The sequence below is a fragment of the Myripristis murdjan genome, chromosome 3 (genome assembly GCF_902150065.1).
Source record: "Myripristis murdjan chromosome 3, fMyrMur1.1, whole genome shotgun sequence".
Taxonomy (NCBI): Eukaryota; Metazoa; Chordata; class Actinopteri; order Holocentriformes; family Holocentridae; genus Myripristis; species Myripristis murdjan.
This window is the reverse complement of record NC_043982.1, coordinates 13,354,809-13,382,073: the sequence shown is the minus strand read 5'-3', so window position 1 is coordinate 13,382,073 and position 27,265 is coordinate 13,354,809. Positions and strand designations below refer to the sequence as shown.

General features: G+C 42.3%; 1 protein-coding gene across 2 annotated transcripts in view; it reads left to right on the top strand.

Moving 5' to 3' along the window:
* Positions 1 to 27,265, top strand: part of pcdh17 (protocadherin 17) — a 66,048-nt gene that overhangs the window by 17,748 nt on the left and 21,035 nt on the right. The window contains exons 3-4 of one of the 2 annotated variants that reach the window (XM_030082049.1): positions 13,998 to 14,056; positions 14,621 to 14,790. In XM_030082049.1, coding sequence (XP_029937909.1) covers positions 13,998 to 14,056; positions 14,621 to 14,790 — 229 coding nt within the window. Of the gene's footprint in view, positions 1 to 13,997; positions 14,057 to 14,617; positions 14,791 to 27,265 lie in introns of both variants that reach the window. The other variant, XM_030082042.1, reaches the window with a different exon arrangement.

Sequence of the window (27,265 nt, the reverse complement as noted above, 5' to 3'; positions counted from 1 at the left end):
TGTAGTATTAATATTATATACTGCGTCCACTGCCACACCCACTTCTGGCCAATCAGTGTGAAAAGTTAGCCAATTCTTCTTTGGTTTGTGACCAACCTTCCCATCAAATTTGGTAGAAAACCCGATGATTCATTTGAAAGTTTTGCCACTGTGTGAGGAACAGACAAACAGACGCACACACTAATTAATTCCTCCATCCCCTGCTGTGATATCAACGGGGGTGGGGGAAAGGTGGTTAGGTTAATCAATTGATTAAGCAATTAATAACTTCTTTGCTTGCTAATAAGGTCTATGCACACTTCAACAGTGGGAACATGGGATCTGCAATTAATGCTCCAACAACATCTAACAACCGTATACTCACACTACACATACAAAGTGAGGTTTACACTCCGTGGTGTGAATGTGCATAAGACTGCAGGCTCTGATTCTATATTGGTTGTTGTGCAGCACTTTGGTCAACTCTGGTTGTTTTCTATATAAGTGATTTGATTGTACTGGGACATGTTCTCAAGGACTGTGCTGATCAGCTGGCGGAGGTATTAACCAACATTTTAACTAATCTCTTTCTCAAGCAGTAGTCCCCACGTGCCTCAAGTCAGTTACCAAAGCACCAGTGCCAAAACAATCAGACACCAAATGTGTAAACAACTTGAGCCCAGTTGTACTTATCCCCATTGTTACAAAGCGCTGTGAGAGACTGGCCCTCTCCCGCAAACGCCGCCATCCCAACCATTCGAGAGTAGACAAACCCCAATCTGCCCACCCAGCGAACAGTTCGGTCAAGGACGTCATCTCCTCTGCCTCTTACACTGCCCCAACGAATCCTGAACATCCGGGCACGTATGTCAGGCTACTATTCATCGACCACACTTCACTCAAGCCAGTCTTCACCTCAGTCAGGACAATTTGTTTAAGGAAAATGTATTTATTAGGTGATGTTGCATGGCAATAAGTTTGACTTTGGGGGATTAGACCTGATTTTATGTTAGCACATATTTGATTTCATAAATTATTGCTGCAAATCCATACATTTCAAAGGGACATGCACAATCCCACATTTGTAGAGCATAAAAACAGATCAAAGCAGGTGGAGCTGGAGAGGAATGAAAAGCAGTGGTGGGGCAGCAAGAGAAGCACCCTGTCAAAGTAAGCTGAATTGTCATTTAAAAAGCTTTGAATTTCGGCAGTGAGATGATGATTGGTTACCTCTGAAAAATGTGCTGGTGAGAAAACAAATCAGCTCACAGTGGCTGTAGAGCTTCCTCACTGAGCCAGCCTTGCTCATTAATAAGCTGGTCACCAAACTGCATGACCTATGTGTGACTGGATTCCACACTACTTGACAAATCTACCCCAGACTGTTAGACTAGGCGCCCGCTTATCCTCCACCTCGACATTAAGCACTGTTACAATACAAGGCCTTGTGCTGAGCTGCCCTCTGTACTCCCTCTTGACCTATTACTGTGTACCTGCCCATGCCACAGATGCCATCATTAACTTTGCAACAAGGCTTGATCTCTGACAACACTGGGTTGTATTGTGTGAGTTATATTCTCTCCAGTCACAATGAGCAAGGCTTTAGCCGCATGGTGTCGCACTGTCAACTCATAGCCCCTTAACCAGTCACTGAAAAAAAAAACAAGCAAAAAAAAAAAAGCAAAGATGGATGATTTAGTGGCCAGAAAGTCAGCAACTTCGCCTGCAGTCTGTCTGTCTCCTTCACACAACAGTTCCTGACAGCAGACTATAAAGAGGTGTCGGGGGAAAAAGAAATAGCGGGCTTTATGTAGGAGGGAAACAGGCTTAATTGACTGAGGGAATGTCGCTCTGCATGGCACATTTATGGACCTATTTTTGCATGGGAAAAATTATTCTGGCATTAGGAAGACTGTACAGATCACTGATAGATTTGTTCCATTGCCGATTGCCGATGCCATTTTCTATAATTACACACCTAACCTCAACACCAGCAAGACTGAGGAGCTCATCATTGATTTCAGGAGGTGGAAGGGTGATGAGCACTCTTCCATCTTCATAAATGGAGACACCTTTCGTAGAGCTACCAGTATGATTAAAATCCCAACTCATCCCCTCTATCACCTGCTGTTCGAACCCCTGCAATCTGGTAGGTGCTATAGGTCCATACATGCCTGTGCTTCCATATTTCAAATAAATAGTTTTATTTGGCCGAACTACAACTTCTGCAAACTCGCCTTATGCTCTGAAACTTTCAAAACAACACCAGATGTACCTCGATTTGACAGTACCAGCAAGATAATCTCTAACAATCACACTGTAGTCTGCCATGTATCACACATACCTTTTTTTGTTTGTTGGACACATTTCTTCCTGTTGTTTCTGCTGGACTGCTGTTATTCTGGCTATTATATTAATTATTTATTGCACTGTAATTAAATACACACCGATGAGTGCTGATCTCTGGGGATGCTTGCAGTTATCCTAATTTTAACTCGGTGTTTAACAATAAAACGGCACATAAATTAAAGAAGAAGTCTGAAAAAATAGCATGATATTATTTTTTTATAGTAAAAATGTTTTCTTCCTATGTCATAATCATCTTGTGATCCCCGAAATTTCTCGCAGTCCCCTGAGAGTGCAGACCTCGAGTATGAGAACCCAAGTTAAAGACTCTCTGTCCTGCAGTCACCTTTTGTTCCTTATTTTTTTTCTCTAAAGATCACCTTTCGTCCTGTTCCAGTAATTCCACAATTCCACTGGTTGCAGTTGTTGCTGCCCAGAACAGCTGGTTAAATGTGTGTACAGAAAACGTCTCAAGAAGGGGGCGAAAACAACACTGCTATTTTCGGAGAGCCGGCAAACTGCTGTGTTAGGGCTTTTTGTGTGTTGGAATAAATATCTATTCCAAAAGCAACATTTATCATTTACCCCGGGGGCCAAACTGCCACAGATATGGATTGTGTTGATAGCAGTACAAACGCGCTGTCTGTCGCCCCTCCTCTTCAGAGTGGAAAAGGTTCCTCTGAGCTGGCTTCAGAGATGGCAGCTCAGAGTGAATTGGCTGGTGAATTGTTGTCACTGCTGTATTTGCTGTACAAGAGACGAAGCTGGTCGGGACCGCAGCCGCACAAAAGTCATATCACAGACGAACGGAGTCGACTGTTATTTAGACAGATTTCTTACTTCATCTCTGATTCTTGTCTTTATTTAATGATCTCTGTATCGGCATCTGCCCTTGACTGCTGATCAGTGAGGATGAGGATGCCGCTGACAGTATCCTCATCAAAGACGGTTCAATCGATCCACGTCATGAAATGTCATCTCCAACCTGCGTGCAGTGCAGGCCGGACTCCCCCGCTCCCCGGGCTGGTTCTGAATCTGTGGCATTTCAAGTGTCATTTATTTCACCTCATTGTGATCACAGTAACTCCTCCGTTTTTATGTCACCAGTTCAGCAATGACAAAAACATGCTTCTTTATAACATCAATTCATGTGTAATATATCTGACCTCAATTATGTTCCTGTCTCTCGAGTAGTTTTTGAGAGAAGATTTTCAGACTTCAGTTCATTATATATTTGAGATGAGTATTTTTGAATAAAAATAAGTATGTAGTGTATAAACTGTATAAAACGACTTGTATAATAGTACTACAGACCGTGGTATGCAGCATCAGTGCCACCATTATAAATATGAAATCGATTTTGCGGCATGATTATACAACTCACATTTTCTTTTATAAGATTAAAAAAAAATGTAAATGCAGGTGGTGAGCAGGCAGTTTAAATTTCCAAACCTGAAATTTATACCATCATACTGAAGTGAGTTCCTTCATTGAAATGTCTATATTCATATTATATTCATGTGTTTTATTACCTCTCATTAAATACATACATATATAAAATCTGACTGGTTTTGTGTGTGGAGGCACAGTTGTGTTTCCAGTACGGTAGTGAACTATAATCTTTCCCTCAGGGGATGTTGGTCAGCATTACAAGGGTTTGTGGGTAATGTTGTCCTTTTGTCAGTTAAAGATGATTCATCTAATAATGGCTTAATCAGTCCATTAATAAATCAATTACATGCACAAAACAGATTATTTTTATCTATTTATTTATTTATTTATTTTGTAAATTGTGGTAAACAGATTATTCTGTATTACTGTATGCTTATTAAGATATGCCTTCTGAGACATTTTGTTTATGCAGGATTTATTTTAGCCCATCATTAAATTTTTCATGCATCACAAAATAAGCTTTTTGTGAGGTATAAGATCTCCAGCACCTGTAGTGTGTGTGTGTGTGTGTGTGTGTGTGTGTGTGTGTGTGTGAGTGAGAGAGAGAGAGAGAGAGAGGGAGAGAGGGGGAAAGTGTGCGAGAGAGAGTTCAAGGATATGCACTCTCCCAGGAGTTTTGCATTTTATGATTTTCTACGTGAGTTGATTCTCAAGATGATAATGACAGGCTTAAGGACAATGCTTTGTTGACCAGCGTTCAGGGTCTTTTTCCTCTGCTCCACAGTGCTTTTGTCGTGTTCTATAAAAGTATTTAGTCTCCAGAATTAAATGACAGACATCTTTAGAAAGGATGATTGTGCTCCACATAAGCAGCTTTTAGAAACACGAGAGCAAACTGACTCTTGGACACTTTCATAGCACTCTTCCACAGCAGCTGCTCCAAAAGTCAAACACAATTCTATTTTAAACCAGCTCTTCCACGTGTACATAGGGAAGCTACCTTAGAAATGTGACCAAAGTAGTCATTTGTAGACAGAAAAGATGGTGTCTATGCATGCTTGTGCTTTTCCTCAAAAGGAATAATAAAGAAGCAGTAACGGCGCAGGTTGGAGTAAATCAGCTTTGAAGTGGTGTTTCTGTCTCGTCTTTCATGATGAACAGAGACAAACTCCTCCACCTCAGCCCTCCTTCTGCCCTGTATCCCCCTTTTCTCTCTTTCTTCTTTGCTTCTCACCTATAATGATTTGACTCCCCTGCTCAGCGTTGGTTCGAACAGCAAGTGAACTCTCTCAGTTGTGGGCTGTTTTCTCACTCGCACACAGTCGTTTTGTTCAGTTTGAAGATGGTTAAAAAAAGTAAAGCCACCGAGGCACCTGAATTTGTTTCCACTTGGCTCCTAAGCAGGAATCTCAGAAGACATATTATGTCCAATCTAAATAATATGCAAACAATATCAGTGGATACATATTAATTATGAATATTGTATCTTTGCAGGGGAGCAATGTATATGAGAGAAAGAGGTTATGCTGTTGATGCTGAAAGCCTCCAAGGTGCTACTTAACAAAAAATAATAATATATGTGTGTGTGTGTGTGTGTGTGTGTGTGTGTGTGTGTGTGTGTGTGTGTGTGTGTGTGTGCATGTTTACTGTGCAACTATGAATTACGAATTGTGGTAAACAGGATGAAGCACGTTTAAGCTGAATCAGAGTAGCCTGAGTCACCAGTGTTGTGTTGAAGCAACCATTTTAAAAAGTAAAGCAAACAATCGCAATATTTAATGGCAGCAGCAAATCTAACACATGCAGACATGGTTGTCTTTATTTGCCCTGGGTTTCAGTCGACTCGCAGCACTGAATTTCAGTGCCGCGAGTCGAGTTCACTTCGAGGTAAGCAAGTTGTTGTCTCAGAGGAGGAACTGTCAGTCAGAAAGATGCTCCTCTCGTAGCGCTGATTCTCCTCACTGCTGCAAGGCCCCATTATTTGGTCTTTTCCTTAACCTCGTTTTGTCTAGAGAAGGTGCATGGGTGCTGGATTTTAAGCAGCGCCCTGTTTCATATATACAGTTGCAGAAATTCACATCTAGCAGTTTCCCAGTGTCACCACTGTCTTCTTTTGGCCACCGGGCATCTCGCAATCAATTAAGTGTGAACAAACTGAGCTTGACCATCACCGATGTTCGATTTGCAGATAGCCATTCAACTAGCACTGGGGAGGTCAGTCAGCTGGGTTGCTTGCTGTCCAATGCAGTTGCCAGAATAAAATGTTGCCATTTTATATTTCTGCAAACCAAGAATGACCCTGAAAAGGCCTTTTTTTCTGGAAAAGCTGAGAAGTACACAATACAGTGATGATATTGTAGTATTCCTTTTTTTTAACAACATACAGCAAGGTACCCCCACCTCTCCCACCAACCCAAGCACAAACATCTAGAAGAGCAGAGAAAAAAACAAAAACAAAAAAATACGGGGAAATAATGTATGTAATCATGTACATATGAACACACACACACACACACACATGTTTGTATACATATATACATACACATATGTTCAGAAATGTCAACATTTCATACATATATCAATATATCAACATTTCTGAACCGAAAATCTGTTGCATATAAACATTTAATAAATAAAGTTATCTATCTATCTATCTATCCATTTAGACTTACAGTATTCTGTAAGTCTAAATGTTACTACTTGGTTAAGGTTAGTATAAGGTCATGGTTAACTGAATGAAATGTTAGCTAATATTAGCTAGCTACTGGTCTAATGTTTGCTAAAAATGAATACAACTCCACTTGAGATAGGACTCACCCTAGTCTGCAGAAGCAAAGTGTTTTTGGTTGTGCTGTCCACCACTTTTTTTTTGCAAAGCTTGAAAATGTGACATATGAGCATATCCTTGGTTTGCAAAAACATAAGATGCCAAGATGTTTTTTCCTGGCAACCGGTCATGACTGTCTTTAGCTTCTGTTCCAGGTTGTATTTCTTGGTGAGCGGGATGTTGTACAAATTGTGTGATGTGATCAGTCACATATTTATCTTCTGCTTATCCTATACAGCACATACAGTATCTCAATGGAAAAACTGGTGTGTGGCTCAGGAGAAGACTGTTTACTGAAATAATTTATGGGATCTACATGGCCAATCACAGAGACCCCCCCCCCCCCCCCCCCCCCACCCCCCCCACCCACACTTGGATGTGGGTGCCCATCTAGCCTCTGTGGACATTAGCGTCCCATCGGCCCCAGTCCCATCAGACAGTGTTCCTACCTGGCTGTGGATGCAGTTGCAGATTTAGCATCTGTGGTCATTAGTGCTGGCCACCGTCCCATTTGTGAGGCTGTTTCTGCGTGGCTGTGGACACGGGCGTTCCCTTTGTTCTGTGGACAACAGCCAGCCGAGGCCTTGTTTCGTCACCCAGTCGTGTTTTACTTGCCTCAGTTGCCTTGTGCTTTGTTTTGCTTCTTTGTGTTCATTTATTGTCTGAAAAGGGCTATACAAGTGAATGAACTTGGAGATGATAAGAGAAAAAAAAAACACAATTAACTACCCCAAAAATTGGGGACTATTGTTTTCCTCCAGACAAACCACATGCTCCAGAAATGTGGATGCGCCTTCGAGTGGTGTGCTTCATGGAGCTGCCATTGTAAATTGCTTTGACTGTGTTATCGCAGCACATATCTGGCCATGCTGCATTAAGGAGAGAAATTTCCAAACAATGTTCTTCCGTTTGGATCAGTGAGAGCTAGTGCCTCTTTACCAGAATCAGCAGCACTTCCTTACTTGTCTGCCATTCATTTGGACTGGGCGTCTTGGTCGTCTAAGTTATTTGCGAGTTAGTAGATAATATTTAGCAGGCAGTAGACTGCGATGGCATTTAGTTCACTTAAGCCCAGTGATTGATTAGCCTGTTATCTCCAGGAAGACATATAGGACCATCTAATTAGATTTGATCACTTCCAATTGCTCCTCAGCCGCTGGGTAATCAATGGCGTCTAATTATTATCTAGTTTCCCCCCGCCCCCTTTTTTCTTACTTCCCTTTATCATCCTCTCACTTTACATCTTTACAATCCATTTTTCTCAATTCCTCCTTTATTTCTCACCTCTGCTGCCTCCCCTCCATCTGTATTTCTGAGTGTATTTACTTTCCTCCAACCTCAATTTCTCCGTCTTTCATCCCTCCCCCGCTCTTACCTTTTGGCTGTTGCAGAACTACTTTGACTGTTTTCCAAGAGAAATAAACCAGAAAGGTTGAGCTCCCTTGGTGGAACTGAACCTCACGTGAAAAGGCACACACACACACACACACACACACACACACACACACACACACACACACACACACACACACACACACACACACACAGCTGATACCTGATCAAATAAAAGACTGGAGTCCAGATCTTCTTGGCTGACTGACAAGGTGAGGGTGGATTTGAACCACTCACACCTACTGACACACTCACACACGCACACACACAGGGTGAGTGCTATGTATATTTTTGGGAGACAGTAAAGGACAAATACATGCATCATGCGTAGCAGGAGGAGGAGGGAGTAATCTTGTCCTGTGAGTAAAAGAGAGCCATCCAATGATGTGTGACAGAAGCTGCAATTTGTCCTCGTTCACCACCAATACCTCAGATATCAAACACACACACACACACACATACACACGTTCACACACTCGTACACAAACAGGCCCCTGTAGAAATGAACAGTGTCCCAAAATGCACCAACAAGGCCCGGGAGCAGCACAGCGCTCCAATATACCGGTCCCATTTGTCTCAATCGGCCGGCTGTCTACATGGTCAGTCTTAAGGCCTCAATGGGAGTACAGAATCGAGAACAGCTTTTCACACTTAATCAGCTAAGGTGAATCTTTACTATACACAATATCTCCATGACCCGCTCGCTCTAGCTGGACGACATGCAGCACATCATTCATTACCTTTCAGTGAAACCTTTTCACAGATCAAGCTCTGCAGAGCTGCACACAAAGTATCACAGCCCAGGATTCATCTTGCATTCAGTAAGTTCAGTGTAGGTCTGCGCCTCTCCGGGGTCAGAGGACCTTACCTATTCGAGGTCAACGGGCAAGTAAGATTTGGAAGCTTTTACACGTCTGAGGTCAAGGCCAAATACGCTGCAATTTATACTCTCTCCCCTCCTCTGCCCTCACACACTTTGAGACACACACATTCCACAATCACAGCCTTACAGACAGTCGTTGAATACAAAGTACTTAGAACTTGTAATAACAAAATCAATTGGCAGCTAAGGACAACTGGAAATCATTTGTTTTCATAGAAGATACTCCTTAAAGGTAAAATACGCAGGATTTGTTGGCCCGCTGGCGCTTACCTGTCCAACAGAAAACAGGCCAACCCCACATCGCTCTTCATCCTCATCCTCTCCTCCAGTTCTCACCAGCGGCTGAAAGCCAACCCCAGATTCACTCTTGTTGCGGCACAAGCTTTGTCTTGGTGTTAAATCTCGCCATATTACCTTTCCCCCAAGGTCCGTGTCTCAATTTTCATAGCTTCCTATTGGATGACACGCTATTTATCTGGCACTGAGCACTGTGATTGTCTGGGGGCTTCACACCCACAGCCTAAAGTTTGACCCCCAGAAGAGCCCTGAGCTCAGCAAAACAAGAAGATACACACACCAACACACACTTCTAGTGGCTCATAAGTGATGTTTGAGAGAGATTATGTTTGTGTCGGTCTATATGTTGTTTTTTTAGGAAAACACTACTCATTCTACAATACGTTTAAACCTGAATATCAACTTGGAATGTGCCATGGCTGAATAAATCATGCTTATTGGTGTCGTGCCTTACATTTTCTAATAATTGTAAAACTAACAAAGCTGCTGCCCATTTATCATTTCCCTTCACAGTGTTCATTGTGAGCTTGGACTGGCTAAGCATCCCATATTGGCCGTATGGCTCCATTAATTGGATAGTGGGCTGTTGTACTGAGAGGGCTGGGCAGCAAATATGAGCCAGTATATTAGAGAGACAGGAAGAGACAGAGGCTTAAGATAGGCTCTGACTCTAATTGGCAGGAAAAAGGTTGCTATAAAGTGGCGTAATGTTCTTTTTATTGGCTGGCTAGTGTGTGTGGGTGGTTGGGTGTGGGTGGCCAGTATAGCACACAAGTGCTTTACCTCATGCTGTGAGTAAAAACCATATGTATTTTTTGTATATTAGAAAAAAACAAACAAACAAAACCAAAAAAAAAAACATGTGTCTACCAGTTGAGTCACTGGGATTCAGTGGTGTTTGCTTTATCTCCACTGTTAGGAAAAGCTAATTTTATGTAGAATAAATCTGCGTCAGCACAGGTAACAGTTTGGCTTTCTGATTTTAATGAATCCAACTATGTGTCATATAGGCCGCCACCATCTTAGGTATACTATATTTTAGCAGTGATAGTAAATATGGAAGGAAAGTCACAACACATGAAAACAGTTTTATCTCTTTTGATTTATCGTTACATTTGTTTGAGTATATTGTAGATATACAGTCACACGGACTGGCTTGAGGTCATTTCAATAAATGCAACTTGTATAATGTGACAAAAGTGGAATTGCGCTCCACTCCTTTTGCTTGAATGCTACAACTTTTGAAGAATGCTAATCCTAACTGTTCTTTGCAGAAGGATCTCATTCGGATTTTTTTCCAGCATGGATAAGGGGGAATAAATCAAAAGTGCTTGCAAGGCCAATCCCAATAACAATCAAGAGAAAACACCTATCTGTTCATTTCTATTCAGCCTGATCAGATACAAAGGTGCCTGAGCTCAGGTGATTGAAAAATTTGTCCAAGGATGAGTCCCTGGACAGAAAGCACAGAGGGGGCACATCGACAGAAAGGCCTCTATCCTCCCCTTTTGAATAACAACTCTGACAGTTATTATTTCAATGCCAAATAATTTCAAACATTTATTATTCTCTTACTCTGTGGTAAGATTCCAGCCTTTGATATGTTCTGTGGGCGTTTGCTTTTAATCTTGGCGAAGGCTGAGGTTGAATAGTGTGTTTAGGTAGAGATAAAGGTGTTGGAAAAAGCAGGAAAGGTCAGAGAACTGAGGTGGCCTGTCTGACCTTCACACACTCCTTTTCATACTGAGCCACCGCGGAGCAGAGATGACATTGAAATACTCTATCGACTGTGAGTCAAGCTGCGTGTGTGAAAAACTCTGGCACAAGGAAACATTACTCACTAAATATGACATTTTACTGGTATCAATTCAGGAGAGTGAACAGTGGACTTTGGTGGGATAATTATTTGTATTGCTGTGATGAAATGCCTTTGCAACAATGCGGATGCAGTTTCTCTTGACAACATTTGTTTCCATCATCCCTGCAGTCCATATGCCTATGATTGAAGTTGCAAGTATCCAAGACAAGCGCGACTTTGACTTTTTCTGCCAATTATCTTGGGTAAACATGAACAATTTCAAGTTTCTCTGTCACTGTGTCCTGCATTACAGCAGCATCTACAGATCTGATTTCTTTGTTTTTTTGTTGTTTTTGTTTTGTTTTTTTTTTCACTTGGACTTTGTAGCGGAAGAACAGCAAGGATGACAGGCATGTCTGTAAATGCCAGAAAGCACTGTGGGATCCTTGTGACCTTTTCGTTATCTCAATTAACATGATTAGAAGCTTTCATATACTTTGATAATGAGCAAGAGAGACAGACAGACAGACAGACAGACAGACAGACTGGCAGACAGACGCAGTGCACTTTCCACTGCCAATTTGATTGATCCAGACTGTAATAGCCAAGCTAGCTGCGAGGCTGGGAGATGAGAAATGTTTGTGCAGTTTATTGTCGATGCAGTGTGCGCCTTCTCCCATCCAGCATTCCATTATGTGTTGTTGACTTAACACCGCACCATTTCCTTATGTGACCGTGTGTGCAAGAGATTACCGTGTGCTTGTGTGCATGTGTGCTTGATGTAACTTGTAACATCAAATTCCTTGTGTATGATCAGTGAGCCCCGTGTCAAATAAACAAGGTTCAGCACGTACATGCACCAGAGCCTCTTAAATAATTTCATCTTAAGTGAAAATTTAAAAAAGAGGCAGTATTGATACTCAGAACAACAACAGTAAATGCAGAAATCCACAAGGTGTTTTTTTTTTGTGTCAGTGTCATATATATTTATTATTTATTATTATTTCCAATGGCTTTTGAGCGCTTACAGCCACCTCGGAGTACCATTGCCTTTTTGTTTCCCTTTTTTTTTTTTTTCAGAGCATACCAGTGTTTTTGTGTGGCCGCCTCTGAGCGCTTCAAGTTGAAATCAGCTCAACTTTTCTGACAGGCGCTGCGCTTGTCAATGTCACTTTTCACATTCTGACCAATCACAGTAGAAGAGCCAGGACTTTCAAGGCCTGATTTTCTTGCCAGCACAGATCCAGCACAGTGACTTAGCGTGAGTAAGGTGGTAATTTCATTGGGTGCAGGTAGAATTTTGCCAGCCCTTTGCCGGTTTGGTAATTGTGTGCTTTCCCAAGACATCAGTTTCACAGAAATGGGCGGGGAGCGCAGCAGAGGGGAGCGTCAATACAAACCTAGTGGCGCAGTGCAATTTTGGTGTCCATTAATCTGCTTTTTCCTCAGCCTTTTCAAACCAGCTCTTAGCGCAGAGACAGGCGTCCTCTGATATTTTCATGATTTTTCCTGGTGGAGGCACATTGGCACAGAATTCCCCAACTCCCGCCTTTTATGTATGTCATGTTTGCCTGTTTCACACTGACAAACACTGGGTTTTGTTAAAGAACGTTAAAGAAATTGATTTTAATTTAATTTGATTTTTAGGGCAATACTGCTACAGTGGCGTAGTCTGAACCAGGAGAGATTAGCAGCTGATGCCTACCAGTATCTGTCATCCACAGCTGCTGGTAGGATGCATGAGGACCTTCCCTTTTTTGTTGATTAAATCCCTGTGGCCATCCTGTAGGCAGCAGAACTGGTTTGTCATTCCATCTGAAGCCAAGTTGACGGATGCGGTGCACATTTTCAAGCACCACACAGTTATGCATGCGTTAATCCAATGTGGACACCTAGATTAAATGTTGTGCAACCAGCACCAGAGTCTTACTGAATACACAGACTTCTTTGCTTTTATGCACACTAAAATTGGTTTGCTCTAAACTGGTGGGCTTACAGTGCAAATCATCACTAATCCTCAATCTTTATCCTTGCCCAGAAACTCCCAAACTATATTGTTTACTTACAGTATAGGTAACTGTGGCACTATTGTGTGCTTTTAAGTAACATGTGTTTTTAATTACTTGAGGATAACAAATACCGGCAATTAACAAATGAACAGAAATACATTTTATTGTACTCCACTGGCACATGTTGTGTTGTTTTCTACAATCTCACAAAAGCTTCATTACACATGGAAACATGACCAGGCTGTCACTAGAAATGTGAACCATGTTATAAAGGGACATCTGCTTTTGGCGACAAATTTAGGGTGCAACAGGTTTATGTTTAGGATGCCATATATTGGTGTGCAATGATAAATTGTATTCTCATTAAAACTGCATTGTTTTCTCTATGTAACTTACTGTGACTTATGTCTCACAACTCATGAACGTTGGCCTGTACCCGCACCTTGATTCACTAAATTAGAGGCCGTACATTTGATGATATCTTCATTGTCAATGGCAGAAAAAAGGAGGAGCTGATATTAGCGGTATTTCAGCACCTCTGAGCATTTCTTTCTCTTTGGTAAGGACACATGGTGGATGCTTACTGCCTCACAGAAATGTTGCAACAGGTACAGGTGCGTGAAAGTTTCATTTAACTAAGAAATCGTAATAGAGCACCCTGTTGTTTGGGTGCTGCATTCTTAGCTGACACTTAATCGCAGAATCTACAGAGTTCTCCGTCATTCCGTCTTGATTTGCATCTTGATTATGCGCTGCCTCTTCCTAATGGGCGGTGACCAGGTTTGTAGTGGGCTGCTGTCGAATGTCTAATTAGTGTTGTTTTATTTAGCCTCCGAAGTGTTCAAAACTGAGCGATGTACGGTCCCACCCACTTCAACGCTCCCACGCACCACATACCTTCACCCCCCCTCCTGCTTCCTCTCCCCCACACCCGTTCCTTGTTCGCTCCCACTCTGCCCTCTACCACATCTTTTTTCTGCATTATTAATCATCTGTCACTGGGAGATCTTGTTTCACAGCGGGACACATCTCCGTGTAGCCCACTACATAAATTCTTTTCTCTCTCCTCTGCAGACAGACAATTTCCCCGCTGAGCCTAATTATATGGGTAGCAGACAACAGTTTGTGCAGAGGTAAGAGTTGTTAAATGGCATCTGTGACCATCGCTACCTTTCACACCTCCATTGTCCTTTGACCAGTAGTCCCTATACTATAACTAACAACTACCATACTGCCTGATTGTAGCTGATTGCACTGACCCGCAGGAGGGAGAGGAAGGGCTTGCACTTATATTTCGGAGGGAAAATAGCCATTTATTTTCTAAAATACTATGCTTAGAACAAAGACAAAGCCCTGGATTTGACTGGTTTTCATCAGTTGCTATCTGCTAGTGTGAAGTACTAAAAGCTGAAGAGCACTAATGAATTTGCTATTTAATTGCTTTTCCTTGATCTTTATTCTCATTATTATTACCTTTTTTTAAGGGGTGCAGAGTGCCATTTGTTTTAATAAACTTCAGGAATGCATTTCATTTTCACCCAAGCAAGGATTTTCATTAAGATGGCCACATTCCTCCATAAATACCATTATAAAGAAATACGTTTCCCTCAAGTTTCACAGTCACTGCAAAAGTTTTGCATTGGCCATGCTATATGCGCTCATGTTTTGATTTGTTTTTTTCTTTATTTGTCTAGTAGTTCGACGTTCAAAGACCCTGAGCGAGCCAGCCTCAGAGACAGTGGTCATGGTGACAGCGACCAGGCTGACAGCGACCAGGACACCAACAAAGGCTCCTGCTGCGACATGTCTGCCAAGGAAGCCCTCAAGATGAAGGCTACAGGCGTGAAACCGCCGCCTTTGGAGCAAGGTGAGTCGTCATCAGCAGATCTGGCTGTCTGAGTAATGAAAGAAGTGACACAAGTCCGACACTCATCCTCTGTGTTGCTGTTATTTATATCAGAACTCGCCTTGCCTGAACTTTCACAATCTGATCTTACACTTGTCTCCTTCATTCTCCGCTACTTTGCTCTCTCTACTTTTCTCATTTAATGCGTGCATGTGCGCGGGTATGTGTATGTGTGTCGGTGGGTAGTCATGGGTGTGAATATGTGCACATTCTATACACGTCCTCAGTTTATCAAAGCAGACAAGCCCATTATGTTTTTATAAGCCCAACCACTTCAGCCTCTCCATTTAGTCCCCCTTCCCTGAGCACCCGTCCCTGAAACTTTGATAATGGAACATGGAAAATGACTTAGTGAGCGGCAGGCGATGTAGCTTCGTAGTGCAGTGATTAAATATGAATAATTATTCTAAGCGCTGTGGGTCGGGCAGATTACACATGACATGTGTAGAACAATAACTCCCCAGATATGAGCTTCAGATGCAGCCCCCCTCCCCACAGCCACCTCGAATGATTAGAGCAGGGCTGGAAGAGCCCAGAGAGCCAAGAGCACAGGTATAGCCGCTCTATGTAATGGGACAGGGGATACGGTATATTTCCCACTGTAGCTCCACGCGGTCATGTAGCTCAGTCTGGGCCATTACCCGCTTGGCAAAACAGATATCCCCGCAGAAACACAAATTCACTAAAATCTCTCCACCAAGAAGAATGCGTTTCTGCGACTGGATCCAGAAACTACAATGCAGTATAGGGAACATGGATTCTCTGTAATGGTGCTATTAATCCACGGAACAGAAGGGCTGTTTTACTCCTTGCGGAAGGACAATGACAATTTGTGCAACACTCTGTGCTGCAATATGCATGTCTGACTAGATAGCATTTTTTTTCCTTTTCATTGGGTTTTAGAATGAAAAAGTCACACACATTGGCAAGAGAAATTGGCCAATTAAAAAGCTCCATATGTTTCTCATTTTGAAAATGTTCCCATTTAATCGTCCATGAGGGACTGGAGGAATCGTATTTATACACACAACACACAGGACAAAGTGAGTTAGCTCAGGGCAGAGTGTGTCGGGCAGCGCTCGTAAAGTCAAACTGTCCCGCACAGACACACTGTTGGCTGAAGTGGATTGCTGCTGCCTGCGACTGCCAGCTATTGCCTGTCTGTCTTTGAACGGAGTCCACCTTTCTTTGTATTATCTGCAATTAGACAGTGTTAAAAAAACAGGTTTTCACATTCATTCACCAGAATGGGTGCACACACACACACACACACACACACACACACACACTCAACACACACATACATACGAGCCTGCTAGTATTGGAAAGTCAATGAAAGGCTGTAACCCACTGTCACCGTTTCACACGATCACTGCATTTCTATCCATACACTCTCACCCCTCACTGTCTTTCCACCCCCTCCCTGCCACACTTCACCCTTCTGCACAGCTTCCCATCCACTTTTGCACCTCTCCTTGTTTGGGGAAATCGATTGATGTGAGATAAGACAGTTAACTGGCTGCAGCTGGCTGTGTTTAGCCAATAACACAAGGGCTTAGCTGAGCTGTGGGGGGAGTGCAGGGGCAGGAGTCCAAGGCATGGTTCAAAAGGGAGCGAGGCGGGTTGAGGGGCGTTGAATCTCACTCTGGCGGCGCTCCAGTACGTCTTTATTAAGTTGGTAAGACAAAGGCACCAGTCAGTCACTTAGAAGCGGCAGCCAGTGCTTCACTGTGGGTTAATACAGCATTTGCATGAGCAAGAAAACAATATTGCGGTGCGATAGGCAGCTTCTCGATTCGGCAAAGGAAGAAAGGGGTCGAAAAATGCATGGGAGTGTGTGCACATGCAGGACAGGAAAACACTGTGTCTTGGCTCACCTGCTCTGAAAGGTTATATATTTATGTGCTCCTGCCATTTCAGCCCAGCATACCTTCTGTTTTAGATGAATTGCAAGATGGCCACTTTGTGCTTGGTAAGCCCAGAAATCGTCCCCATCTGCCACTTTTTCTTAAGTAGACCCACTCATGTACAGGCAATGGGTATGGCTTATTAATGAGGGTTAGCTAATTAAAAAAAGCGGGGTGGGGGGTGAATAGAGGCAAGCACAGGACATCAAATGATATATGGTAGAATTTGTTTTTTGTTATGTATTACTGTGTTTGGCTGTTGATGTAGTTTTATAAAAGAAAAAAAAAAAAAAAAAAAAAAACATTTGCAGGGATGCATGTGCACACGTGTGGCTACGTCGATGATCATTATCCCTGTAGCCTTTCGTCCCTGCAGCCTTGTTTTCTTCCATTCTTAACACTTGACATCTACTTATTAGGTCTGTCTCTTCCATTCCTCATCCCATGTTAAGTTGTATGTTCCCCTTCAAGCATAGTCCTCCCAATTACTCTCTATCTCTCTCCCTCCCTCACTTCCTCTGTCTGTATGTATGTGTGTGTGTGTGTTTTTTGCCTGCAGGGGCACTGCCAGGACATTGTGGCCTCATTCACTGGCACAGTATCAACAGGACTACAGTTGCACGAAGCAAGTAGTTCAAGTCCCAATCGATCCCCAGCCCTGGTGCAGATCTTAGCCTTTATAGTCACTGGGTTGTAGCCTGTGTACGCCGTGATGTGGCTCCACTCCTTTTGTTTTGCTGTATTTTCTCCCTGTGGTTCACCTTTTTTTCCTGTCTTCTCTTCATTTTTTCTTTCATTTATTCTTTTTTTTTTTTTTTTACAACATTTTCCATCCCCCCCGGTAACATAACTGGGATAAAACCAAACCATCAGCACAGCAAACACGTAACTCCTTGTTTCCGTTTCTAATTCATCTTCTTCTCCGATGTTCTGTTCGGTTCCCTTCCAGACAACATAATCTGGATTCCGCTGCACCAGGGGCCACTCTCAAATTGATTAATTAGGCCTACAAAATTGGTAGCAATGTATTAATTAAGCTTAACTATATCAAATGCATTTTGCCAGTTTTAATTGGTGATTAATTGATGCTCCAGTGTGCCTGCAGCAGACGCTGATATGGGTTTGTCTGGCTCCGCCGGAGTGGCTGGCAGCACATTGCTTGCCTCTGTGGAGATGACTGCCATAGCAGCTATCGCAAACAGACAGGCAGCAGTGCTGTAGGGAGATGTTACCCACTGATAGGACTGTCCGAGGAAATGGAGAGAGAGAGTGAGGGATGACGGGAGATGAGGAAAAAGGAGGAGGGAGGAATACCATTATGCACAGTGTGACTGTTCTAGCTGACCTATCCTAATTAGCTGTGATTGAAGTGTGATAATCAAATTGCCTCACACCTTGTTTTAAAACGGAGACATGAAGGAGGGATAGAGGGGGAGAGATGGGAGGAGGAGGCGATACTACAGTGTGGTTGGAGTGACGAGGGAGCACGAGATGTGTGTGCGTGTTCCTTTGACACCACATTAGAAGGCAAGGCTGTTGACTTCCGTCTGTTATTTGATTTGTGGAAAGGTAATTGGTTTGCTTTTTTTTTTTTGCCCCAACACCACCCCACCCCCTTCCCCTACACACAGACACACACACACACACACACACACACACACACACACACATACATACACGATCCCTCAGCCTGTGAATAGCTTAAATAAAGGAAATGTCATGCTTCTTCAAATTCTCGCACTCCATGTACATACACAACGAGGCTGTCAATACACACACACACACACACACACACACACACACACACACACACACACACAAAGAGATGACTGCGCTGGCGGTATTTGTAATTGTTACTGAAACTAAATCTTGCTGTGCATGAGGCTGGTATTTTCTGGAGATGCCCTATAATTTGTAATAATTGCTGAGGTTGTAGTGATTTTTATCCAATTCGACTCTGCAGTGTCAAGTGCAATTTCCAAGCTGCAGTCTGAAGGTTTACAATTCTTGCTTTGAGCAAAATTTCAGCTCCATGTATTCCAAGTGGTTGATTGATTGTTGTGGAAAAGTCATTTTTACACTACCATATTTATTTATTTTTGTATTCTTTCTGTCATATATATTTTTTTGTACTGTTGGTGTATTGTAATAGAGAGGTAGAGTATACACATACACATAAATAGTACAAAGTATCACCATAACTGTAAACATGTCTCTAAGAGGAAGGAGGGGCTTACATTCATGAGACCAGCAAGCAAAGTTTAAGTTTGTTTATGGTGTAATGTTTGCAAACAGCAAAGGGTGGGAGCCTTAAAGTTACCAACTTCTAAATTTACCACAAAAAAATTGAAGACCTTATTAAAACATACATCAACGATTTTGAATTATATAACAGACTTCCCCCACCAGTTCAGGCAAAATCCCAAACAAGGATAAATATTGAGGCTTTAATCCATTTAAAATATTTACCCATCTTCCCTTGCAGCAGTGTCTGCATCTGAAGATTCTAACGGCATTAATCTACTTTTCAACTCTCAAGTCCCCACAATCTCAATCTTTACTCTCCCTTTTATCTGCAGCAATTAATTCCGAATCCTACATGAGAGCTTGATTTAAAAAAAAAAAAAAAAAAAAAAAAAAAAAAAAACAATCCCAAGATTAATTGACTGGTCAGAAGTCAGATCAGATGCCCTTTTCACACTCGTAGCTATGGCAACCTCTATCCCGCTCACTCTGGCCTTCAATAAACCTTTATCTGACTGTTGGAAAAGGCCATTCCATTCAACATCATTCATATTTCATAGCCAGATAAATACAGACATGTTCTTTACAAAGTGCTATAGATGCACACTAGCTGCTGAATTTGCCATGTAATCTCAGTGCAACAGAATCAGCCTGTTATGATTTCACTGTTTGATATATTGCAAGTTAATTGTACATATTCATATATTGCAGTTTCTAGTGTGGCATGCATGTGTGTATGTGCACCTGTGTGACCCTAACAAAAGTCAAAAACAAAGAAACAGGTAGATAAATATTACATAAACCAACTTTTGAAAAAAAAAAAAAAACTTCTGCAATAATCACAGCGGAAAATAATTGATCGGCCTGACATTAGAGCAGAAAATCCTTCTCTTAAGTCTGCATTTCACTTCTTAAAAGTGAATCATCTGCTGTCATTTGGAGATAATTTGGTTTGAAGCCAGACAATGACAAACAAGTTCAAAGTTTGCCTCAGGCTGTAGCTGCACACCAAAGTACAAAGTAGTTGCTATTTATTTGAATTTTGTAAATAAGGACACAATCAGGGTCAAGCCATTAAGAGTGAAAACCAGACTTTGTAGCTGTTGCCGCATTCAGAAATACCGCCCTAAAAAAGTGAAAGTATATAAGCTGCGAAAGTGCAATAAAAATTATTTCCTGAGGCCTAGACAAGAAAATTGTGATTAATAATCGGGATCACAATATATGGCAAAATAATCAGGAGGATCATTTTTGCCATAACTCTGCACCCTGAGGTGCACTCAAATTATATTTAGCATTTGGGACACAGATACACTTGCAGACACACTGTCTCTTGCAATATCTCTCTCTTCCTCTCTCTCTCTCTCTCCCTCTCTCTCATGCTCACTCACACACACACACACACACACACACACTCAGAGTGATATTCTCAGTGACTTTGGCCGAAAGGTGTGTTTATCATGTGACTGGCACCGGTTTTAGATTCCGGTAATCACATTTGCATGGTGTAGGAATATTTGGTGGCTCAGAGTAGTTGAGCAGATCCCGGGGGGTAGCAAGCACACACACACACACACACACACACATACACGCACACACACACACACACACACACACACACACACACACGCAAAGAGAGTTTTATCTAGACCCTATGCAATCTGCTTTCATAAATGCTGCATTGATTGACCTCAAGCAGTATTCCATCTATCCTAGTCAATTGTTAAGCTTTGAAATTTCTGCATGTGGTGCGTTTGTAGTCAAATGGCCAAAGAAAAATGAAAGTCAATATCTCTTAGTCCTTCTGCGCATATCTTCTGATAATCACTTGGCCATGTGGTCAATTGTTGTAGAAGGGCATGAATTTCTCCCAGTATCCGCTAAATCTATACAGCATTGGTGACAACAGCAAATACACTGTAGCACAATACTTCTTCATTGATTTACAGTCAGATTAAATAATCAACAAAGAAAAATGGACAAATAAGCTTTTTCTGGCATCCATAAATCAGACCAAGCACTAAATCCCACCGGGCTTCATCAAAACCACTGTTCTTTTATTTACTCATTTAGTTTGACTTAAAAGCGTCATATTAGCGCAACATGCTCCTGTGGACCCTGTGTTAGGCTTTACTTTCCAGTGTGGAGAGGGCATTGTTAACATGCCATATTCCACACAACGTTAAAGTAATTGTTCTGCAGGTTAATGGACAAACATCTGCTGAGAGAGGAGCTCCAGTCGAAAGATTTTAATTAGTCAGTTTACAAACATTGCTCCAAACAGGTAGCATATGGACGAGTCATGGTTTCATGTGACGCTATCACATCTGTCTGTTTAAACGTGATTAATTGAGGCCATCAGAGTGTGTTTACACTCGTCGTTCCAGTGAAGACACATGCACATCTGCGGATCCAGTAAACCTTTTTGTTGAGGAACAAGAGCGGGCCTCTGTGTGCGCAAAGCTCCTTTATGCCTGCCATCATAGTGGAAGATGATCCATGGTCGCTTGTCATCACTGCCTCGCTGCCTTCTTGTAAATGATTGCGTGTATTTACAACAGAATTTCCTTTTTTTCTCTCTCTTTTTTTTTTTTTTTTTTGAGCATCTCATGCGTGCTAACCTCAGTCCGTCCTAAAGAATCCATCTAAAAAGTCTGTTGTGTGGCCTTAGGGTGGGAGATTAGAAAAAACAAGCAACATCTGAAAACAGCAGCAGATGCTCATGTTTCTTCTCACTGTTTGTGTGAGCAGTTGGACAGAGAGGATTTGTCTCTGAGCCTTTCATCTTTTCCTGCTCCTCATCTTCTCAGCTCTCCACAGCCTGTCCCTGGCTGGGCTGATAGGCTGATTCATGGCAACATCACCAGCTACTTTTGCTGGTGGGGAAAATGAAAACCATCAGCAATCTGGACTTCCCCAGGACGCATCACTCAAAGTCACATAAGATTTTTGGGCGCGTGTGTGTGTGTCTATGGCCGTCTATCTGTGTATGTGTGTGTGCTTGTGTGCGTGCTAGTGCGTATGCGTGTGTGTGTGTGTGTGTGTGTGTGTGTGTGTGTGTGTGTGTGCGTGTGTCCGCGTGCTCAAGTGCATATGCATATGCACCTCTCGCACACATGCGCCAGATCTTATGTTCACTCCCATTCTTAGAGGATATTGTGAAATCGCACAGCAGTGAGGCGATTTGCGGCTAAGCTAGTGGAATCCTGTGGAAAGCCTAAAATCTTTTGGGGTAAAGGGAGGGGAAATATCACAGTCTTAGGATTCCTTCTCTCTCATTATGGAAGATTTAAGGGGATTATTCTATTTTCTTTAATACATGAAGTTTTATTAAATTCTATTGTTTTGATTATGACTCACGGAGGGTAATGTCCATTCTGGCGTCCTTCCCCCTCTCCAGAGTGTGTGTGGCACTGGGGTGGGCAGGGGTGGGGGTGGCATGAGGTGGGGGGTTGATTTTCCACCACTAAACCCCAGCTTGCCTGCACATGGTGGCTCACCCCCTGATCCTCATTCAGCCAGAGAAGCCTATCTCGAGCTCTGTGGCACCGCGGTGTTGGAGAGGATTGATGAATATCTCAGACTCTTACCACTTGGGCCATAAATCTCTGACATTATCCCTCTACCCTGATAGTGGCAGTGAATAATTATGGCATGTTTATGGAAGTAAAGAGTAAAAATATGGCTTATTTCATGCTAAGTACCATCACCAGACCCTGTCACGGCATGATTATACTCCAGGCCTTACAAGTCTGTGTTAGATCCCACTGCGAGTGTTATGAAGGGCTGTAGAGTTTCCTGTGCCCACTATTGTAAAGACGACTAAATGCTTAGTAGTGCCCAGCCCTCTCTTCTGGCACTGCTCTGTAATGAGAATATTACGGGGTATTAATCCAAGTGTGTGCTCACTCATATTAGACATTGAAAAACACACAAAGGCATTAAGGGCTGTGGGAATGTTATTCAAGGGTCATTTGATACAGTATTAGGCACATCAAGTGTGAGGATTAGTTCAGAGTCGTGGAGATTTAAAGTTAATCATTCTCTCAACAACATTGTTAAAGTTCCATCCTCCGTCGGGCCTTGTAGGGTCTTAGCGATGTTACTGTCATTGCTTTTGTCGGCCTTACTTTATCTGGTCCAACAACACCTGCTTAACTCTCCATACTTCACATACTTATTATGCTGTGTGCCTAGCTCCGAAAAAGTTAGAGAGAACTATTTCTTTTTTTTTTTTTTCTTTTCTTTTTTTGTCATAGTTCTTGGCAGCAGCCTCGACTGCAGATGAATTTGAATGCGCTGGATGTAATGCACCAGTGTGTATAACACAGCTCAGAAAGTGGCATTAGGCTGTTTCATTAGTTTGCATATTTCTGTGTTTACAGTTTACACATGCACACAGACTTGCTTACTGTAAACACACCACTAACCTACATTATCATCCACAGTGCATGTTTTCATACTGGTGAAAGCCAGCTGCGGGAACAAAAAAACTGTCCAACTGCTTTAGCCACAAAAGGATTGAATATATTTCCTCAAACTAGCAGGGGGCGAGAATCTTCATCGCTTTATCGGCGCTATCATTACTGTGCAACAACTTGTTTTTATTTTGGCTTGTTCTCTTTGTAATCACATGAATAACCTTGCAAATGTGGAGCCTGTGCTATAAATGAAATTAATTAACACCACGTGTCTGTCCCCCATGGCGATGCAGCCTATGCTTTCTTCTTTTTTCTTTCTTTCTTTTTTTTCCAGGCTGTAACCTCTCACTGTAAAGCTTTGCTAACAATGTGATTACAACATGCTCAATTAGGATGTTATCACTTTTGATGCTGTAGTATTTTAAGAAAGAGAAAAAAGTATTTTGCAACATCCAGTGTGCGTCTGTATGTGTAGTTGAGATGACTCTTAGCCGATCTGTGGATATTTTGCAGAGCATGCTGCTGCACAACATTTGCACTGTCCTTGTGCGTGTTTCTTTGCTGCATTCAGACTATCAGGGTGAAATTCCTAGCTTTGGGCTGCGAAATGACGACTGTAATTTCCAGGTCTCTCAGGGTTAGGCTGTGGAGCACTCATGATAAAAGTTAGTTTGTTGTCATGGCACCTCTGCTGCGTGTGTGTGTGTGTGAGACAGAGCAACAGAAGAGCTGTTCTAATGTCTGCTCTCGGTGGGTGAAACATGTTGTCCAGCACAGCAGTAGGGAGGACACCACGGAGGGGATTATAATGATACAGAACATCGTCACTTCCTGGAGCAGAGCCACTCCACTGCCATCTGTCCTCTGTCTGTGGACAGCAGGGCATCTGTGCATGTGAGTGTGTGCATACGTGTATGTGATGTGTGTATTTGTGCGGCGGAAGTGTCATTCTCAACATGAATCAATCACACTCTTCACATATGCTTTAATTGTCTCTTTTGCTGCCTTGCAACACTTTTCAGTATTAAATCAGCCCTCAGCTTACATGCCTCAGAAACTGCTGTTTTTTCTTCTTAACTGCATGGTATATGAGTTTTTTTTCTTTATTTTCTTTCATTTTCTTCCGCTGCTTTGCTGTGGATTTGTAAACAGACAGAGCATCACTTCTGCCAGGAGCGTTTATTGATTCTCATAATAAAGGCTATGTGACGTGTACTTGCATATGTTTCATAGATGTACCATTTGCTGTAACATAGGTTACAGAGTTCAATTGGTATTTTTCATGATGAGCAGCATCAAGAACTCACCATGCCTTCACGGGCAGGATGCAATTTTTATTACAGTTGGCTGGACTCTGTTTTACGCCGCACTTTATTATAACTCTATATCTAAAAATCGACTAGAGCTGCTTAAAAATGCGTGACAAACAAAGACAGAGAGAAAAGGTTTTTAATTTTTAACGGTGTTATTTTGTATGAGGCAGTTATTTTAGATGATGAATCTAAACCTGCAGTCTGCTCACACAATGAGAGGAGCTGATTCTCTGATCGGCTGGCAGCAATATTTTGGAAGGCAAAGTGAAGTCATGGGTGACTCTGATCTTTGCATTTGCCTCTGATCTCAACATTTGCATTTCACTTGCACTTCTATCGCTTGTGTAACGAATTCTTGTCTTGTGTGTGTGTTATCTCATATTTTACAGCCTTTTGCCAATACCAAAACAACTCCCTCTATAGTTAGCAAACCGATTAGCATTTTTTTCATACATATGTATCCCTCAATAACCATTTACTGTCACCTGCAAGCAGGAATCAGTTGGTCCCAAATGACCTCCATAATTATCTTGAAAGCTCCCTTCAGTTTCTGATGCACAGCTATTTAATACAGTTTAATACAGTTATTGTATTAATATGTATTAATATATTATGGATTTGATGAAGCAGTCAGAACCAGTTGTGGGTTTACAATACTAAGCCACAAATTCTGGTTCGATTGAGCTCAGTAGTACTACACTATGTAGAATATAGCATCGGTACTAACTCTAAAATAAAATTCAAGCAATAAGTCATTTGATTGTTTCTATTCAGCTGAATACAAACTGCTCAGTTTTGATTACATGAAAATGATGTGCCTGGCAAAAGTTCCCTCGACAGTGAATTCAGCATAACTTCAATTGAATCACTAAGTTAGATGTGAAGGGCCCTCTGCTGGGACGTTTCCTTGGCTGATGTGAATGAATATTTGTGGTGCCCTGGGGCATTGTTTCCCCATGTTGCACTGCATCAGAGACCAGAGAGATAAATGGGCCTGGCCTGTCCAAGGCATCAGGACTTCTCTGTTCAACCATAACTAGTAATGTCCTTTCATCCACAGCCTGCAGTGCTATAGATAATGGATTCTATAACATGGGAGTAGAAGTGGAGAGGAAAATGCTAAAATAAAGAGAGAGAAAGGGGTCACGCAGTGGCAGTAGATGGGATGAGACAATGAGGAATGTTAGCGGAAAAGACAAAAAAAAAAAAAAGAGGAATGCGTTCTGAGCAAATAGAGTGGTAGAGGTAGGGCAGAAGTGTATGAGTAAGAAAAAGGCTGAACAACACATGAAAGCGGGGGAAAAAACAAGTGGCTAGAAACAGTGAGAGAATTTAGAAAGAAAATAAAGCATAGGCTGCAAGGAAGGAAGTATAATGGCAAACATTTAATAAAGCAGGAAATGAAGAGAAGGAGAAGGCCATGGGTGGATGAAGAGGGGTGGGACAGCAGACTGGCTCCATGGGAGATTGGCTTAAGTAGCATGATGCCGGGCTTCCTGCAGTCAATGAGCCGCTACCTGTTCAAATTGTAATCAAAGAAAAAAAAAAACGTCAACGTAAACAATAGTGCATATCCTGCTGAGACACGCCAACATACAGTCACGTGTACACACGCACACACACAGACACACTGTGGCTGTAAAAATGGATTGTCATTAGATTGACCCCCGTGGTTACAGGCCTTATCACAGTCACACACTACCCATTATGGTAATAATTCTTGGCGGTTGCTGTGTTGATAGCTATAGATGCTAGAGTGAGTTAGCCATGTGAAATTCATTGTATGTTTCAGTTATGTGGGTGGCACTGTGCTATAGCTTTCTCCACAACACATATTGGCTGTGTGTGAGAGGAGAAAGACAGACAGACAGACAGACAGACAGAGAGGGAGAGAGTGAGAGAGAGAGAGAGAGAGAGTGTGTATGTGTGTCTTTTAGACCATGCGTGGACTGTGACTGGGAGTGTTTTTCTCCGATAACCTCAGTTTGTTACTTTTTGATCCTGGTAAATTAAGATAAGGGGCTTGGTTAATTAAACTGTCACATGGCAATACCTTGAGGAATTGCGAGGCCAACGCAGCTTTAATTGGGTGGCTGCTATTGTCCCGGCACTGCCTCCAGTCTCAGAGAAGCAGCCCCACAGAGGGGGGAAAACACCCCGCTGGCTGCTGGCATGGGATGGAAGAGTAGAAGAAGATGGAGATGAGCATTTGAATGGAGGGGGGAGGTGTGTGGATGAAAGTGGCGTGATCTTAAATACACAACACGAGGGAGGCTGTGGAACTCAGAAACCACTGGTTTGATGTAGCCCCCTTAATCCACATAGGGTAAAACCCCCTGCCTATTACAATACATCAACTCTGGCCTCAGCGGATATGTGATGATATGCCTGTGAAGTTTCCATGACACAGGGCAAGAATCAGGTTAAACCTGAAAATATGAGATTTGAAGGCTGGTTCGACAACGCTTGAATGAGAGTTGCATAAGTTATACAGTGTAGTCCTCCCAGCGGTGCATCGGTTGCAAGGCAAGTCTCCAAAGCCCCACAGACA